The following is a 17,829-nucleotide window of genomic DNA, read 5'->3' as shown; positions in this document are numbered from 1 at the left end:
CAGATTCCCCATCTGGAAGTGGAAGGTTTGAGGGAGGGAGCTGACACTGGCCCCCTTGTCTCTGTCTTGGGGAGTGGTCACTGCTCTGTAGAGCCGCCCCGGCCAATCACCTCATTTTACAGAAGTGGGACCAAAGCCCAGAGCAGAAAGGGAGTGCCATATGCGGTGACCACAGAGGAAAAGCACATATCCAGTTAGCCCAGGAGCCGCTACGGGGCCAGCGAGAACTGCCATAGGGAGGGGGGTGCGAGCGGCATCAGGGAGGAGGGCCTGACCTCCAGGCGTGGAGGTGGCCTCACTGTGTCATGGCATTCCACACGGTCACACTTCTTGCCTCTCGGTGAGTTCGACCCACCCCAGTTCCTGCACCCTCCCATCCAGCTCCCAGTAGAAGAGCCAACGTCTGCTGGGCACAGACAGGGGACCAGTCCCTCTTCCAAGCACTGTGCCCTTACTCCCCACGCCAACCTAAAGAGGTTCAGGATATGATTATTCTCATTTTACAGGGAGGGAAACTGAGGCTCAGAAAGGTTTGGGTTTTGTTTTTTTTTTCTTCCGTTTGGTTTGTCACTTAGGTGACACAGCCGAGACGTCGGAGCTAAGATCTAACCCTGGGTCATCAAAGTCCAGGTCCGAGTTCATAACCACTCTGGCAGGCTGCATAGTCCCCTGCCTTATGGTGCACTCCCCCTGGTGGGTGCAGCAAGGATCCCCCAAATCCAGGGAGAGCACAGCAGACAACAGCTCGGGCCTTCTGACCCACAGGTTCAGGAGAGCCAGGGCCCCAACAGCACGCGTGGGAGAAGCATGAGTGTTGGAGCAGGGGCTGGGAGCTCTCTGTGTGCTTTCCTGCCTGACAGACTCCTGGCCCCCAGGAGATGAGCAGTTTCCCTAAGGCCCATGAACACCCCAAATGGCCAAGCTAGGGGTTCCGGGCTCTGAGAACACAGATGGGGCACCCCATGGGCAGGGGCCCTCTCCAAGGCCACCGAGGGACTGAGAGCCATCCCGCCAGCCTGGCTGTCTTCCATGTGCCCTTGGAGGTGGCCAAGCCCAAGGGAGCCAGTTGGTCCCGTCCGGCTGGCCCAAGGTCACCAATAGCTTCGAAAACAATAGGCAGTGGGTCCAGCCATAGCCGGGTCCAGAACAAAGGCCTGGGTACTTCCTCACATTGAGGCCCCCTCCTTCATGGTTTGCCAAGACAGGAGACGGAGGAAGCCTTCATCAGGAGGTAGGGATGTTTTGCAAAGACTGTTCCCGGGAGAGCTGCGGCCACCGATGCCAACAGGGGAGCGCACACAGGGGCCGGCCGCTCAAGGCTGAGGTCTGCCTGCCAGGAAGCAGGGGAGAGAGGGCCCTGGACTCCAAGCCCACGGGCCCCCCACCTTGCTCCGTAGGCTGAATCACTGAAACGCAAGCGACTTCCCACTACGGCTCCTCCCCGGGGCCCGAGCTCTGAGGCTGGCATCCGCGCTTTGAGCCACGCTGCACGCTGTTGCAGCACAGTCTTCTACAGCAGTGTGGGGCCAGCTCTGCCCAGCTCTGAAACCCCCCATGGCTGCCCAGTGCTCCGGAGGCAGCATGAGTTCCTCTGCCTGGCATGCAAGCCCTTTGGCTCTGATATGCCTTAACTTCCTGCCAGCCCCTTCCTCCTGGCAGCTCTGCCCCTGTCCATCGGCCTGGGGTAGCTCTGCCCCTCCTCCTGTCCTCCCCTCCTCCAGGGTTCAGCTGCAATCCTCCCCCGTCTAAGAAGCCTCCCTGACTGCTCCAGCCCATACACGTTCCCCTCGTCTGAGCCCTATGCCCCCAGTGAAATCCAAGGAGGATTTCAGCCCAGGAGTCTGGAGAACACCAAGATAGGAAATCAATCAATAATAGAACAACCAGGGGCGCCTGGGTGGCTCAGTCGGTTAAGCGACTGCCTTCGGCTCAGGTCATGATCCTGGAGTCCCGGGATCGAGTCCCGCATCGGGCTCCCTGCTCGGCAGGGAGTCTGCTTCTCCCTCTGACCCTCCCCCCTCTCATGCTCTCTGTCTCTCTCATTCTCTCTGTCTCAAATAAATAAATAAAATCTTTAAAAAAAAAAAAAATAGAACAACCCTTCCTTAGAGTAAGGTTCCCATGCACAGCACAGTGTGTTTATACAATTGTCCTGATGTAATTATTAATGTACCCCCTCAGCTTCAGCCCCAGTGCTGGAGCAAGGGAGGCGTGAGGCAGGGGGGCAGGGTCCAGAGATGGGGCCGACAACCCGTGTCTCCAGAGCCCCGAGAGTTCTTACAGTGGACACCCAGGCAGGACACAAGGAAGTGGGTGCTTAGCATGGAGATAGACTCCATTCCACAGGGAGGTGGGACTTTGCTGAACCTCACAGATGTCAAGGGGCCTTAAAACAGAAAATGCCAGATAAGCACCCAGAATTGCCCTTATCAAGGGCCACAGGAAAGGCGCCAGGTTTAATCTCAAAACCACACCCGGAATCAACGGTTTAGAGACTTCGGGCAGTGCCTCCCCACCCCAGCACCCAGTGCCTGGGGCTTTACGCCTGGAGGCAGGGTGGGGGAGGGCTTCTTCAGAGATGGGGAATAAACTTTGGGCTTCATCCCCCAGGATGGGACAGGTGCCAGAGGGAAGGGAGGGAGGGAAGACAAGGGGCCCCATGCCCAGGGACAAGGAAAGCAGGGCACTGTGGCAGGGGGGTGGGGGGGCTGGTTTGCACGCACACATACGTGCACATGTGGGGTAATGGGAGAAACCTGTAGCTGGGTGCCAACCACCAACTGGGATCTGGGCTGTGAGAGAGGAGCTGATTGAGGGCATTCGGAGGACTGGGCCTGCACTTTAACTAGATAATCCCAGAGGGCTTCCTAGAGTAGGGGCTTAGGAGATAGGCTTTGAGGGTCTGGCTGGATTTGGCAGATGGTCACGGGAGGCCAGGACCCAGTGCAGCAAAGAGCACTAGCAAAGGCTTCAGGCAGCAAGGGGCTTCTCAGGGAAGCAGCTGCTATGGTCTGGGGTGGGTAGAGTATGGAGCTGGAGGAGGAAGTGAGGTGGGGAGGCAGAAGGACAGGCAGGTTGGAGTCACCCCCTTAGAACCCCCCCACCAGATGTATTCCCTTCAGCCCAAAGGCCGTCTAGTGGTCTGGTCCCCCAGAGAACATTCCGTGAATGAGAAATGTCCCAGCAGGGGTCTTTTTTTTTTTTTTTTTTTAAGATTTTATTTATTTATTTGAGAGAGAGAGAGCACATGAGAGGGGGAGGGTCAGAGGGAGAAGCAGACTCCCTGCCAAGCAGGGAGCCCGATGCGGGACTCGATCCAGGGACTCCAGGATCATGACCTGAGCCGAAGGCAGTTGCTTAACCAACTGAGCCACCCAGGTGCCCCCCAGCAGGGGTCTTAACTAAGACTTCCTGGGCCTCAGTTTCCCCAACTATAAAGCGAAGGCCTTCAGTGATTTCCCAGGGAACAGGACATAGGATAGGCATCTCTGGGGAAGGCAGACAGGACAGTGGGACAAAGAACTTCGGTCCCGAGACAGCGGGAAAGGCCAATGATGGGCTGCTGTGACCACCAAGCCCCTGACCAGTGTGGGGCTCGGATTCCTCTCCTGTGCAGAGCCGGTCTGCTGGAGCGACATCCCTGAGCACCGTGCAGGCCCTGGCACTGGGCCACCCTGACCCACAGGCAGCCTGCCCGCCCACTCTCCCGCCCACCTGCCAACCTGCCCCTCGGCCTGCATTAAGCAATCTCTATTATCGCAAATGCCTGACATTTTTGCCTGGTAATTACAGCTCCCACAGCCCCATGAGGATTAGGGCATGATTAGGGAGTAGGGAGGACTCTGGCGGATGGAGAGAAATACTTGCAAATAGACGTGGCAGCCTGATTGCCTCCTTCAAGTTTAGGCTCCCGGAAGGGCTCAGTGGCCGGTGAGGATCATCCACGGGGCCTTGGAAAGCAAAAGGGCATCAGCATCGGTCACCTCCATCATCTCCTGGCCTTCCCCCTCACACTGCCTTTCCTGGGAGCAGTGCGGCAGCCCCTCAATGTGCCCCTCGCCTCTGCCCCACACCCACTCCCTGGCCAGGGGCAGAGATCTGAAGTCGAGTTCTGAGCAGACCTTGTCTCCCGGGAACACGTCCCAGCCCGGGGCCTGCCATCTGAGGCCTTCTCCCACTCTGTGCCTCCTCCCCTAATCCTCTGGGACTCCCACTCTCGGGTCATGAGACTCACAGACTTCACGAACTTTCATGGTCTCTTGCTTCTCACCATCTCACCATGTCACCTGGAATGATCTTCCATCCAATTCTCCACTTGTCAAAGCCATGCCCATCCATCAAGGCCTAGGTAAGATGCGACCACCGCCAAGGAGCCTCCCCCACCCCACCGGAAACTTTAAGAGCAAACACTTAGCAAGTCGTGGTGACACGCCAGGCCCTGCTCTGCACACCTCACTGTGCACTGACTCACTTAGGCCTCAATACAGCCCCATGCGGTGGGCATTTTACAGAGGAGGAAACTGAGGCCCAGAGAGCTTAGGTCAGGTGCTCATAGTCACACAGGCAGGAAGCAGTGGAGGCAAGACTAGACTCAGGCCTCTGGTCCTTCTGCTGCTTCTTCCTGGGACACTGCTCCCACCCATCCCTTCAGTACTTCCGTATGGGGACTCCCACTGTCACCCCCACAAAGTCACAAGCTCTAGAACGGAACTATCTCCCACTTTAACCTGATCCACCTGACGGTTTTGTTAAAGTGCAGATTCTGAATCAGGGGGGCATGGGTGGAGCCTGAGAGTCTGCATTTCTAAGAAGTTCTCAGGTGTGGCTGATGCGGCTGGTCTAAGGCCCACACATTGAGTAGCAAGGCTGGAGTCTACATGAGGGCAGACAAGTCCTCCTCTTGCCATTGTGAGGGCTTAGCCGAGCCAACGGCCTGGGGGAGCCTAAGACTGGTCCTTCACCCTCCCCGGCCCTCTCCAGAGCCTGGGTCCCCACCCCTAACTTCCCTTCTGCTCAGAAACAAACAGTGGGATGGGGTTCTGGATGCACTCCTGCCTGAGGATATCCCCCAACGCCCCCCCCCCCAAGCCTTGGCCCAGCTCTGACCCCCCAAGGAATCCTTGCGGTTCTTCTGGAAGCTGCTCTTCTTACCTGTGGGGCTGCCATGAAGAGCCTACAGAGACAGTGGTGTGGGTGGCTCGGCCACCATTTGCACGTCCCCTGGCTGTGGAAGAAGGTGAAGAAAGCACTGGGCTCGCAGTGGAAGAGGCCAGTAGCTACTGAGGAATTCTTTGAGAGAGGCGTCAGTGTGCTAGGATTCCTTCCCCCAACCATGGGGCCCGGAGGTCTGCATCTCCTCTCCTAAAGCCAAGTGAGGGAGGCTTCCAGAAAGCTGTTTAAAAGCTTGCCATGTGCACCCACAGTGTGGGCTGGTCCCTGACTCCCACCTGAGAACAGGAGACATTGCTGTTCCCAACGGGTGGCTAAGCAGACAGGCAGGCTGAGGGGGGAAAGGTGTGACCTCCAGAACTGGGAAGGCAAAGATGTGTGGGTGCTTTGCATGGCTCAAATGTGGATCCTGCAGAAGGAAGACTCGGGTCTTCTTAAAAGGGGAAGGAGGAGGCTGACTGCACCACCAGAAGCTGGGTGGGAGCAGGTACTGGGAGCCGCCATCAGCAGGGGATAGAGCAGGAATCATCCGACTCGGGAGAGGTCCCTAGTGACTGGACGCCCGCCTAGGAGCAGGGGGAGGGGCATGTTTCCACTAATGGCAGAGTACAGGCTTGAGTGGCCTTGAGACTGCTCTTAACTGCTGGAAGAGCAGCAGGATCCACTGGCTCTTTCCTCCAGAGACCAAGAATTCGCACCTCCCTGAGATCGGCTTGTTCACTAACCCAGCCCACATTTGAGCACAGATGGGGTGGACATGCCCAGGTCGGTCCTGGGGAAGCCACTCAGCTCTAGGACTCTTAACTTTTTCTGGGGAATTCAGGAGGGTACTGGTCCAAGTCAAGTAGACCCTCTCCCTGGAAAATTACACATACGTACATGAACACAAAGATTTGAATATAATTTGGGCGGGAGACTCTGGACCCGCTGAACCTACCGACAGTCTCCCTAGAAAACCCTGTGCCTCGGGTGGAGAACAGCCACCTGCAAGGAGGCATGGGCTTCTATTTCATTCTTGCAGACCTGGTGGCCGTACTGTGGGTCCACTCTCGCTTCCGGACCTGGGAGAGGGTGGTGCTACGGCTTTGCTCATCTTGCGTCCCAGGAAGCCCCAGGCACCGGGTGTCAAACTGCGTGTACCCGCATCTTGGCTTCTAGAAAAGCATTTCCATAATTTGTTGGAACTGGGTTTTTCAAGCAAAGCTGGGAATATTTTTATTTCTCCAGCCCTGCCAACAGGACCCTGGTCAGGAGGTTAAGTGAGTTTCATTGAAAAGACACACTTTTCCTTCCCAGGCTGATAAACAAGCCTGCTACAGGGAAACTGACTTCCTCCCCCCGGTGCTCAGCTGGAGCGGCCTGTCTCTGGCCAAGGAAAACAAATGCATAAACATTTCAGGGACATATAGGAAGCATTTCTGCTGGACGCCTGCTGTGAATGGCCACTGGAGTTTACACAGCAAACCCCAGGGGGGCCTCCACACAGCTTGGACAAAGCACGCCCTGCCCTCTCACTTCCCTCCCGGCTCCTCCCTAAAGACCCACAATAATCCAGCCACGACTCGTGCCCGGCCCACGAGAATGCAAAACAGGCCGTTGAGTTGTCACCACCAAATGCCTGGCACATAAAGAGAAGGGATGTCCTTTTAGCCAGGGCTGCAGAGGGAACACGGTCCCTGAGCTGCTTGTGTCCTGAGCACCGGAAGGGCACACAGAGGCTTGGGACCAGCCGCCAGCCAGCGTCTACAACTCTCCTGGGCCTCTCCCTGGGCCAGGGCAGACATGGGAGGAGCTCACACCCCAGTCCTTTCGTGCAAACACCCACCTCTACGGGCCCGCTGCGGAGCTCAGAGCTCCAGCCCAAGCGCTCGCTGGGCGCAGCAGGGGCCGGCACGGGGCCACGCTGCTGAGCGCTCTGCTGCCATGCTGCTCCCGGCTCCTCACATGGACGGGCTCATGATGGGGGCTCCCCGAGGCCAGTGCTCCACCTCCGGGTGCCCTTGCTCATCCCACTGTTGGGAGCCATTGCAGAGCACAGTCCCTAACTTCATATTCCTTTTTAAAACCAGTAGGATGTAACCCCATGGAATCAAGGATGCTGCAACTGTACAAATTTCCCTTTATGAGTGATTATTCTTCCCATTTGTACCTATCCCCCCCGCCCCTTGCTCTGGAACATGAGGGCGTCCCCAGGCTCTGCCCATCCACATTTCAGGCAGTTCTCTTCACAAGTGCCTTACTGCAGCCACCGGGGGGCGGTGGGGGGGGGGGGGACTATCCCTCTGCTCATTCTCATCTTATTGCCCTCTGTGGCCAAGAGGTCCCTCCCTAGAAGGTTCTTCCCCCATATGCACTTGGCCAGGTCCACATGACCATCCTCCTGGGGCCTCGCAGGGATCCAGGTCTGCCCTGAGACAGGCTCCCAGGTGGCCTGAGTTGCCTTACAGAGCCTGGTGCCTTAGACCTGGGGCTGATCCAGACAGGATCAGGCTAGACCAGAAGCCCCGCCAGGGACACTACCGGACCAGAGGGCAAAGCCTGCCTGCAGAGACTCTCATTAGGTGATGTCTTAGCTCACAGGTCTCCAGGGCTCTCCACCATCACTGTTCCCACCCCAGCCATGAACCACGCAGACCTCATGCTTCCTTTGCCACAACAGAAGAAATGAGTCTCTCCGTCCTCTGCATGGGTTTGACTCCTGCTTTATAGAAAGCCAACTACCAGAAATAACGAGCCCAGGGTGCCCAGGCTAACCATATCACAGGCTTGAAGAGGGGAGAGGTGGCCCAGCAGGGAGCAAGGGAGGGATGCAGACAAAAAGCACAGAGGCGGTCCAATCCTTGGCAGTCATGGCTCAGCTGGGAGGGAGCCGTATAGCAGCACTCTGGGCCCTCATCACAGTCCTAGGGGCCCTTCATGGAAGGGGCAGGGAGGTTCTGGACGCTTCTGCAGCACTGTTGGCCCAGATGGGGGTGACACTCTTCTGAGAGACTTGTTCCTGAGGCCTGGGGCTCAGCTGTCACCCCCCAGCGATGAGTGGTAGAGCCATAGGCTTACCCACAGGAAGGGTCACAGGATGGGGTCTGAGCCGTTCCAGTTCACCGCTGCCCCCTTCCACCTACAAGCAGAGTAACAGATAAAGAGTTAGAGCTGCAGAGGCCCACACAGGAGCCATCTCTTGCCCTCACTCACCTGAAGGTCCTGTCTTAGTGGCTTTGAGGATTTCTGGTTCCAACCTCCCTACCTCGCCTCTCCACACACATATAAACCAACACACCAGGCCCTCACGAAACACAAACATACCTAGGACCCCAGAGAGCCACGGAGAAGACAGAAGTGGCAGGTCATTCATTCATTCATTCATTCATGCTACAAGTGTTTATCGAGAACCTCCTCTGTGCCTGGCACTGCAGGGCCCTGAGCTGATGGGAGGGATCCACACATATGTGGATCCAGCCACCTTCCAGGGGTGCCTGATGGTGGTACTTGATAGCACGTGGGAAGACCCAGATAGGGAGAATCCTGGAGTGTTCCAGGTGCTGGAGCCTAGTACAGGAGGGAGAGAGGTGCGGCCCAGGTTGGGAAGCAGGCAAGGCGGCACCACACAGGACCTGGGAGCCTCAGAAGGATTCTGGGCTTTGCTCTAAGAGCCACGGGAAGCCAGTGAAGGGCTGGGAGCAGCTCAGTAAAACACAGATTTGCATTTTCTTTTTTTTAATTACTTGATGAAGTCTTAAGAAGCAGTGAGTATCATTTAACTCTATGTAGTCCAGGGCTAGATATAATTTAATACTAGTTCAATTCCAAAATAAAAGTTATTAGAGGTGTGACTATGGAATGACCCAACACTTAATTTTTTAAAAATTTTTATTCATTTATTTATTTTTGAGTGGGGAGTTGGCAGAGGGGGAGAGAGTGAGCGCACATCCTAAGCAGGCTCCACATTCAGCGGGGAGCCCAATGCAGGGCTCAATCTCACGACACCGAAGTCACGACCTGAGCCTAAATCAAGAGTCAGACGCTTAACCAACCGAGCCACTCAGGCAGCCCCCAACACCTGATTTTAATACACGGCACACTAGTTTTCTAAAGCAACTCAGAGGAATCACATTTCTGGCGGAAGGAATATTCCTGCAAGACCTGGCCTTGGGTATCTAATACATATACATACATCCTGAGATCACAGGAACCCGGAAGCAGATGTGTATACCTCAACAGCAGTGTTAGGGTGCAGAGTTTGAAACTAGGCTCTCGAAATGCTTTTCACAGTGAGAGTCTTGGGGAGGGAACAGACTTTTTCAAAACCTGAAGTTTTTCTTCTGACTAAAGTCAATATGTTAACGGCCAACAGAGGAGGGGAAAAAAGAAACTTTCCTCGTTTTAACTGTGCTTCTGCTTTGGAAAGTCCAGTCTCCCTGAGGTGGGAACCGTGACAGGTGAGTGAACAGGGTCTCCCAGAGGAAGACGCTTGCACCTCCCAACCGAGGTTTCAGTAGTGGTTGGCTGTAAACCCAACCTTCTCCACCTTCATGAAGAACACAGACTCCCTCTGAATTTCTTTCTCCCTCCTTCCTCAGGCTTCTGCTCTTTGTCTTTCCTCACGTCCGTGCCTTGCTTCAGTTGCCGCATCAATGTCTCTGGCTTTTAGGTTAACAGGGACAGCCTTCCAGAGGCAACGGGACTCATACTCACTCTGCTCTTATCAAATTCCTTTGCTCTTGATTACAGGCACCTTCCTGGTATCTGTAAAGACTGTATTTTCCTCTGTTGAATTTTTTGCACACCTTAGACCAGCCCATTCCTCTTCAAACGAGCAAAAAGATTTCTCGCCATTTGAAGACAAAAAATCTTGGTGGTAATTCTGTGTGTCTTGCTCCCAGGGAGAGGTTTGGTGTGGGAAATATTTGCATATTGTCCGTTTTGGAACAGTGGCTATTCCGCTGTTCTCCTAGCTCCACCCAGCACACTGTGAGGATAGACGGAACATGAGAATGGAGTGTTCATCACCGTCTAGACACAAGACACAGCCCTGCCCTGCATTGTGCACACCAGTCAATGTCCTGAGACATTTTTATCCAGTCTATATATGAACGCTGAATTGCATCTTTTTGTTAAAATCCTCAGCATAAAAGGCTGAAATGAGTGGACAATAGAAGAAAACCTGCCAAGCCATGACTGTTACACTGTCTTAGGAAACTAGTCCTTCAAAACTAGCTCTGCGTGTTCTTCCGTATCACTGATGATGCCCTGTGACACCAGGACAGCCCACCCAAAATGGGGTGGTATATGACTTTTTGACAGCCAACCCTTTCCTTCCTGCACGAAAGGCTGCGAGGTACCTTTCACACCTAAGCCATTTGACCCCTGGGATCCTCCTGGTCACAGATGTTCAGAAGCAGGTCTGGATGTGCAAAAAAGTTTGCACACATTCCACAGTCTCTTCTCCAGACTAAGTGTTGGAAAAGCTACCTTAGCAAGACACAACTCCAAACATAACCTGTGACAAGACACATAACCCTCTTGCACTCATCCACCGACCCTGCCTCCCCTTCATTGTTGATCGTGTCATGTGAATCGAAACGGTTGGCACCACTGTTCCCCTGGCTGTGGGGGATTTAAGTGATTCTGTGGTGTCCGGGTGCTTTTGACTATTTCCTGAGCTGCCACGTGTCAGCACTGGGGCAGATCCAGAGGGATCTAGTAGGTGCTCGGGGGCTGAGCCACTGTGATGGACTCCATCGGTGTCAAAGTGTCTGTCACTGCTTGAACAAGAGGCACTGGGACTGTATCTGGAGACCACTCAACGTGGCTGGGAGAAGTCAGACCACGCCTCGGTCGCCGAGTGCCCACTGCCCGCTCTGTTTGGTGCTGGAGCCTGATGATGTTGCAGGGTGGCCCCTAGAGGTCCAGCCAGTAGGGAATACAGATGCAGCTCTCAGTTGCACAACTGAGCAGGGTCTGGGGGTGGTAAGACAGGCTGGGAAGGCACTGTGCTGATCACAGGTTCCAAGGGACTAGGCTGACCTATTGCACCAAGTGGGTTAATAGTGCTTCAGCAATACGCAGCAACGTGACTCGGGGCTTAATCAATTCTACCATACAACTTGAGATTTTCAATTTTCTTTCTCTGTTCATCATCTTTTGCAGTTTTGAAGCATGTCACTAAAAGCTTTTATTATTCTATTACGATTTATAGGTAAGCATCAGCCTCTGTAAGTTTCTTATCCAAGTCTTAGACACTAGGGCTATATCCTGAATCCAGTCCCCCAGAAAGCAGCAGAAAGAAGACATGGAGGAGAGTGACATTCTGCCTGTAGCCTAGCTCCAGGCAGGCATCAGGATCCCAGATTGCAAAGGGAAAACCATTGCCCAGACCAGAGTGGTTTCTTGCCCCAGTCATGGTAAGAATGGAGGGGTGGCGGTGGCGGGAGTCAGAAGTACACCAGACTTCTTGTTACCATAAGATCTATCCTCAGCCAAAACCCTACTCCCATCCCTCTCCATCCCTCCCAGCCTTCACCCTCCCTACTCTGACAGGCAGAGAGAAGTTCCTTCTATGAGCTCCCAATCTGCAAACATCTCAGATCCCAGCAACATGGGATTTGGCTTTAGTGCGGGGTTGAGTCATATTTGTCTACCACTTGAGATGTCCATGCCATACCAACAGTCACTGAGTCTTACAGTTAGGTGGTGGGGGTGCTTAGTTTCAAGGCTTTCTACCGAGGTAACTAACCCACCCTATCCCAGCCAACAGGTGCCAATGGTGGGGAGAGTATTAGAAGCAGCAGAGAAAAGCAGTTTACAGTTGATGAAAATCAAAGCAGAGATGTTTTTAAAATGGCAAGGGCTGAGATGCAAGGCTGCTGTGTTTGTGTGGGGATGGATGGTTCCGCGGTAGGAAAGTCCATGGTCAATTACAAGGACAGTAAACAGAGCTCTGCGTATGCAATTAGGGGCTGGCAGAGGGAGGGCAGGGATGAAACGGACCCGTAGACAGTGCAGGAGGCAGAATGAAAGCTCGCTCACCCAGGGTTAGATCAGGAGGCTGAGCATGAGAGTCTCCAGCAGGCTTTCTTGACCTCGGACCACTGACATTGTGGGCTAGGTAATTTTGTTCTGGGGGCTGCTTTGTGCACTGTGGGGTATTTAGCACCCTCCTCCCCCAGCTGCGATACCCAAAAATGTCTCCCAACATTGCCAAATATTCCCTGGGGCACAAAATCACCTGGTTGAGGACCACTGGCTTAGGGGTTGAGCTCTGTGAAGATGCTATGGTCCCTGGAGCTCGGGGAGGCTCAGCATCACAGAGAGGGCCCACCTCAGGGCCACAGATGAGGCCCTTCCCTCCCCGGGGCCCTAAACCAGAGCAGAGCAGTGGTCACCTGCCCCCACAGACTTTCAGCATTGATGCCACTAATGTATCTTGGGGGGCAGATGCCTAGTAGAGCCTATATCAGCAAGGAGAAGGGCACAGGCCAGGTTTTAAAGCCCCCAAGCTGACCAGTAGAGATACACCACAGAACTCTTGCTCACTGTGGATTTCCAGACAAGTATCATGTTGTGCAAGTGCCCCTTCCCGTGCTCCAGCCACTGGGATCAGAACACTCTGGAATGAGCTCCATAGGCTGTCTCTCCCCTACGGGCCTTGGCCTGTGCTGTGCCCTCCACCTGGAACAACCATCCCTCAGGATCAGATCCAAGATTCCTCCTTCTAGAAGTGTGCTCTGACCCCCAAGCAGCCTGGGGCTCCTCTCTCAGCACCATATTCTCATGGGGCCTCCCTCCCCCACGAGACTGTGAACCCCTCAAGGACAGAGCTGGTGTCACTCGCCTCTGTCGCCTCCAAGACCTCAGTGCCAAAGCACAGGTTCCCAGGGGTGCTGCTAGATGAACACACCCCTCCCCAGCAGCTGATCCTCCAGGAGCCCCAGGGGCCCAGTGGGGAAGCCTGTCTCCATTCGCACTGCACTCTCCCTTGCCTTTGACCCAGGCAATCACAAAGCCCAGCCCATGGCCCTTATCCTCTCTTGTCCCTTTCCCTCTGCCTCCTCCTGGTTGTTCCTCCTCCCTGTGGTCTCCAAAGGAAAGGGAATGCTTCTGCCTCTCCTTTTTCAACCTCACAACAGCTCAGGGAAGGGACCCTTCTACCTCAGCAAGAGATGAGGAAACTGAGGTCTAGAGCAGAACCAAGCCTTCTGGAGGTCATACATCGTGATGGCAGCACAGCCAGGACCGAGGTCTCCAGATTCCCGTCCTTCTGTCACCGTGTGGAGTGTTCTGCGAACCCAACCAGGGCAAGGAACCCAATGGGCAAGTGTGTGTGCAGGTTGCAGGACAGGGAATCAGAAGAGAGCGGCTGGGGCCATGGGAGCACCCAGGGAACCCTCCTTTGGCGGGTGAGGGGCACTGTGAAGAGGGTACCTGGGCAACAAGGTGTCAGCTGAGGTGTGAGGACCGGCGCAGTGGCGGGTGGGGATACACCTGAGGGACCTGGGCACTGAGCTCCAGCCCCTGGAAGGCACTGTTCACAGCTGAAATGATATTTTCAATTTCTTGTCTGAGCCTCCAAACAGAAACATCTGTGGCCCAGCCCCAGGCCCTGGTTGTGTGTTCTTTTGTCTTTCCTCTGCACCACAGACAACTGTTTCATTTTCTCCCACTCTGGCTAGGCTGGAAGCTCAAGAGGTCACTGTGTGTGTCTGGTTTGGAAATGACCATAAATGAGTTGTTTTTGCTGAGATGGTCAGAGAGCAGAGAGCAGCGGGAACTGGGGTGAGGAGGACAGACCCCACATTCCTGACATAAGCATATAGGTAATGAGAGACTCCCTGAGGCCCAGATGCGAGTCACACTTGAGAGCAGAGGCGGCACGGGACCTGGGATCATTCGACTTAGGATGCTCTTCCGCAAAAGCAAAACCAAGAGTCTCGTCTTGTGTAATGTCAGTGTGGCAACAAAGCCAGGTGGTGGGAAATCACACTGCCCACTCAGTGACCTTCCCCTGGGCTGGGATAGCAAAGGCCTATGCTTCAGGATCTGTGCTGTTTGTGAGTCAAGGTATGGCCTGGGGCACAGAGCTCCACTCTGGACACCCCGATCTGTGAAAGGAAGACCCATGTCAGGTAGTGTCTTAAGGGCCTTTCCGTGGACCTCAGCAAGCTGCCAGCTGGCCAGGGGTGTGGTGTGCTCCGTGCTGGGTCAGGGTGAGCATCAGAGGTCCTTAGGGGGCAAGAGAGCTAGGTTTAAGGGTAGGCAGCCCATCTCTGCCTGGATTAGGACAGAGTGGATCATGAATTTGACTTCTATTCAATTGTGAACTCTCCAAGAGCAAGAACCCAGAGTCTTATCTGGCTATTTCTTCCATGGAGTCCAGCCCAGGGGTTCCATGAGGTTGAAGTGATGGGCCCAGGGGCCTGGTCCATCCTGTGGTAATGACCTGAGATGTGGCCTGAGTTCAGGCCATGGCACCACATGTACCCCCTTCCTGTCAGGGCGGGGACCTCCAATGGGCAGCAGGGCTCATCCCCCCAGGAGGCAGGGCCTTTCTCCCCAGGGTCTTCACTGACCTTGAAGGCCACTTTCCCAAGTTTCTCCCTTTGAGCTGTTCGAGAATCTGGGATGAAAACAAAACGCAAAGCCTTTGTAATCCAACCCCTTGGAACAGGATTCCAGGAGGCTGGGCCTGCTGTTTCCCATTACAGTGGTATGTTATCTGATGGGTACTGGGAGGAGAGGGGAGAACCAGCATTCCCACTGTTCACTCACCCACTTAGCTTTTCTGAGAATAATGCTGGGAAAAACCTCACCACATTAACAGTTCAGGTGGACCCACCATGGTGGGGCAGGTGGTAGAGGTCATAGAAGAGGCAGGCAGCTGGTTTCGGGAAAGTCCCCCTCCTACCTGGGGGAGGGTGGGGGAGGGGTGGGGCAGCCCCCAGAGCCAGGAAGGAAGGACCCCTGGCCCGGAGTATTACAGCAGGCCAGATGCTAGAGGCTCAGCACTTCACCTGACATCTGACTCACAAGGCAGCCAGAAAGGGCCACAGAGGGATAGGCTCTGCCCTCACCCGGCACCAGAAGTTCTCAGAGTGTGGTCCTGAGTCAGCAGCACCAGCAATTCCCAGGAACTCCCCAGATAAGCCAACTCCAAGGCCCCACCTAGCTCTACTGAACCAGAACCCATGGGGGTAGGACCCACTGATGTGCGCTTTACCACACCCTCCAGGGATGCCTGCTAAAGCCTGAGGACCACACTCTAGAGCAAATCTTCCCAATGGCTGAACCACAGACAGAGACAAGTGTGTCAGAGTATTGATCCCCACATCCATCGGGGGCTGGCTGGAGTCTGGGCCAACAGAGTCACCAGGCCAGTTGTCCCCAACCCTGTGTGCTGCACAAATGTGATTTTTTATCTGTGTTTACAAAGGACTAGGAAGCATGGCTAGAGCCTTGCCCGACCCCCACGCCCTGACAGCGAGCAGGAACAGAAAAGGGCAGGGCAGGGACTCAGCCTGGACCATACGCCCCAGGCCAAGGGATCGTTCCTGGCGATAGGCAGCGACCCCCGTTTCCCCCGTCATATCATGGCACACGGCTACAGCTGGGACGGGCGGGGCCCTGGGAGAAGGGGACAGCGGCCAGAAGAGGAAGAGGCACTCCAGGCACAGGTTCATGCTCAGACGACCCTGGACTGAGCTCCCCGACAGACCAGAGCCCCGAGTCATTGTCAAGCGCTGGACGGTTAGGGCTGAGCCCACAATGTCCAACCCCAGGGCCCACTGGGGGAACTGGTGAGTCCTGCAGTGGAACCATTCTTGGGAAAAGAGGAGTTATTTCAGCAGGGGCTGTTGGAGAGGTCCTGGGTGGTGGCCCCCCAACGCCCTTCAGACGGATGGAGGCCTTCGGGGCTGGGGAGGTGGGCGGGGCCTGTGCCCAGCGTGCGGTCCACGCCCTGCTTGGCAGGACCGCCTGCAGGAAGGATGCCTTGTGGTCCCCGGCCCCATCCTGCGGAGGGTGCCAAGGCCAGCATCACCTCCTTTTTCCACTGCTGCCCTTCTCTCATCACCTGGAATGAGTGGCCCTTTGTACATGAAAGGAAAGCAACCCGCATGGGCCTTTAATCCTCCCGACGAAAGAAAAGCCAGCACATGATCCCACAAGAATGCTTTGTCCCTGGCTTGGTGGGCAGGCAGGCGGACGGATGAGCAGATGGACGAATAGGTGGGGCCTAATGAGGATGTCCCAACATCTCCTGCATCCCCCCGCTGGTGTCCCCACTGTGGCCATGGCTCCAGTCAAGGGCTCACTAGCCTGCAGGTGGGCAGCACCCCGAGGCTGCAAGTGAACCCCCTGGATCACAGGTGGTCAGAGCCCCAGGGCCTCAGCATTATCCACGTCGCCCACCCCAAGCCAATCACTTCACAGTCAGGGACATGAGGTTCGCCTGAGGTCACAACGCAGCACAGGCCGCTAAGACAGAAACCGTGAGAGCTATTACAGAGCACCTGGCGGGATACCGGGCGCTCTCACAACAGCCCTGTGCTCGGCTCTCCCACTTTCCCAGTCTTACAGCTGATAGTGTGAGGGACACATAGGTGAAGTCTAACAGCTCATGGCCAGAAAATGGAAAGGATTCAAACTCTAGAACCCACACTCACCACATGCGAGTTCTAGCACTTCCCCAGAAGGCACTGGAATGCAGACCTGCTCCCTCCCAAGGCTGCTCCCCCCACTGCACCCTGAAGCCTCCAAGTCACTACCCAAAGGCTTTGTGAAAGGCCCCTGTGAGGCTGGGAGGAAGGGGGCCAGAGCTCCAACCCCACAGCCCTCCGGAGTTCTGTTCCCAGCCCTGGGGCCTTGTCAGTGGGCTGATGAGTCAAGTGAGCCCCAACTCACCCCGAGCCTGAGCGGGAACAGGGGAGTCAAGGAGACGCCCCCACCCTGTGTCTGAGGCTACAGGGCACCTCTGCTCGGGGTTCAGAGGGCCCAACCCACACCAACAGAATGAGGGGGCTGCTCCCCCCAGATGCAGAGGGCGCCTCTGCTGCAGGAAGCCAGCTCAGAGCTACACCCTGGGGGCCACTGAGGAGCTAGGCCCTCGCACCTTCCCATCCTGCTCAAACACCTCCCACCCCGCCCCTCCCCCACCTGTCCCCCTACCTGTGCTTCCTCCTGACGGGGCCCCACAGCACTCAGCACACATGCTGGTGACTGCCGTGAGCAAGGACGGAGCTCAGGAAGCACCTACTCACCCCCCTGCCACAGGGACAGCCTCAGAAGCTGAGGATACAGTCACCTCACAGGCCACACACTTGGGCCACAGAGACCTCAAAATGCTACGTACAAACAAGCCCCAAGCACTGCGTCTTTCCATTCTGCAGAGGTCCTGCCTCCCCACAGACTCTTAGTTGCGGCAATCCAGAAACCCATCCTCCCTCCTGCAGGTACGACTACCCCCAACCCCCACACCTCCCAGCCACTCAGGTGAGCTTCCAGAGCCAGAGACAGACCTGACTCACCTGGTTCTGATGCAGAGCTCAAGGGGCGGGACGAGGTCGTTGTCTCTGTCCTCAGGGATGGTCTGGGTGGTGTCTGGGGGCCGGGAGAGAGAGAGACACACACACTCAGCCCGGGGTCTGAACGTGCTTTAAGAGACACACA

The 17,829-nt window shown here is 55.6% G+C and overlaps 1 protein-coding gene and 1 pseudogene across 4 annotated transcripts in view; both read right to left on the bottom strand.

The window, feature by feature from the left end:
• Nucleotides 1–5,128: 5,128 nt before the first annotated feature.
• MINDY4 (MINDY lysine 48 deubiquitinase 4) overlaps nucleotides 5,129–17,829 on the bottom strand; it is a 104,611-nt gene continuing 91,910 nt past the window's right edge. For 3 of the 4 annotated variants that reach the window (XR_004682056.1, XM_035020847.1, XM_035020849.1), the window contains 2 exons: nucleotides 17,688–17,760; nucleotides 7,454–8,287 (listed from right to left, as the gene is read on the bottom strand). Coding sequence is in view for 3 of the 4 variants with exons in the window: in XM_035020847.1 (XP_034876738.1) it covers nucleotides 8,239–8,287; nucleotides 17,688–17,760 (122 nt within the window). In the remaining variant the exon portion in view is untranslated. Of the gene's footprint in view, nucleotides 5,225–7,453; nucleotides 8,288–17,687; nucleotides 17,761–17,829 lie in introns of those variants that run through there. The other variant, XM_035020848.1, reaches the window with a different exon arrangement.
• On the bottom strand, nucleotides 9,482–11,528 carry LOC118020936 (annotated as a pseudogene).

The sequence above is a fragment of the Mirounga leonina genome, unplaced genomic scaffold (assembly GCF_011800145.1).
Source record: "Mirounga leonina isolate KUSES-001 unplaced genomic scaffold, KU_Mleo_1.0 Mir_174, whole genome shotgun sequence".
NCBI lineage: Eukaryota > Metazoa > Chordata > Mammalia > Carnivora > Phocidae > Mirounga > Mirounga leonina.
Note: the sequence above shows the minus strand (reverse complement) of the source record. Positions and strands in the feature narration are given on the sequence as shown.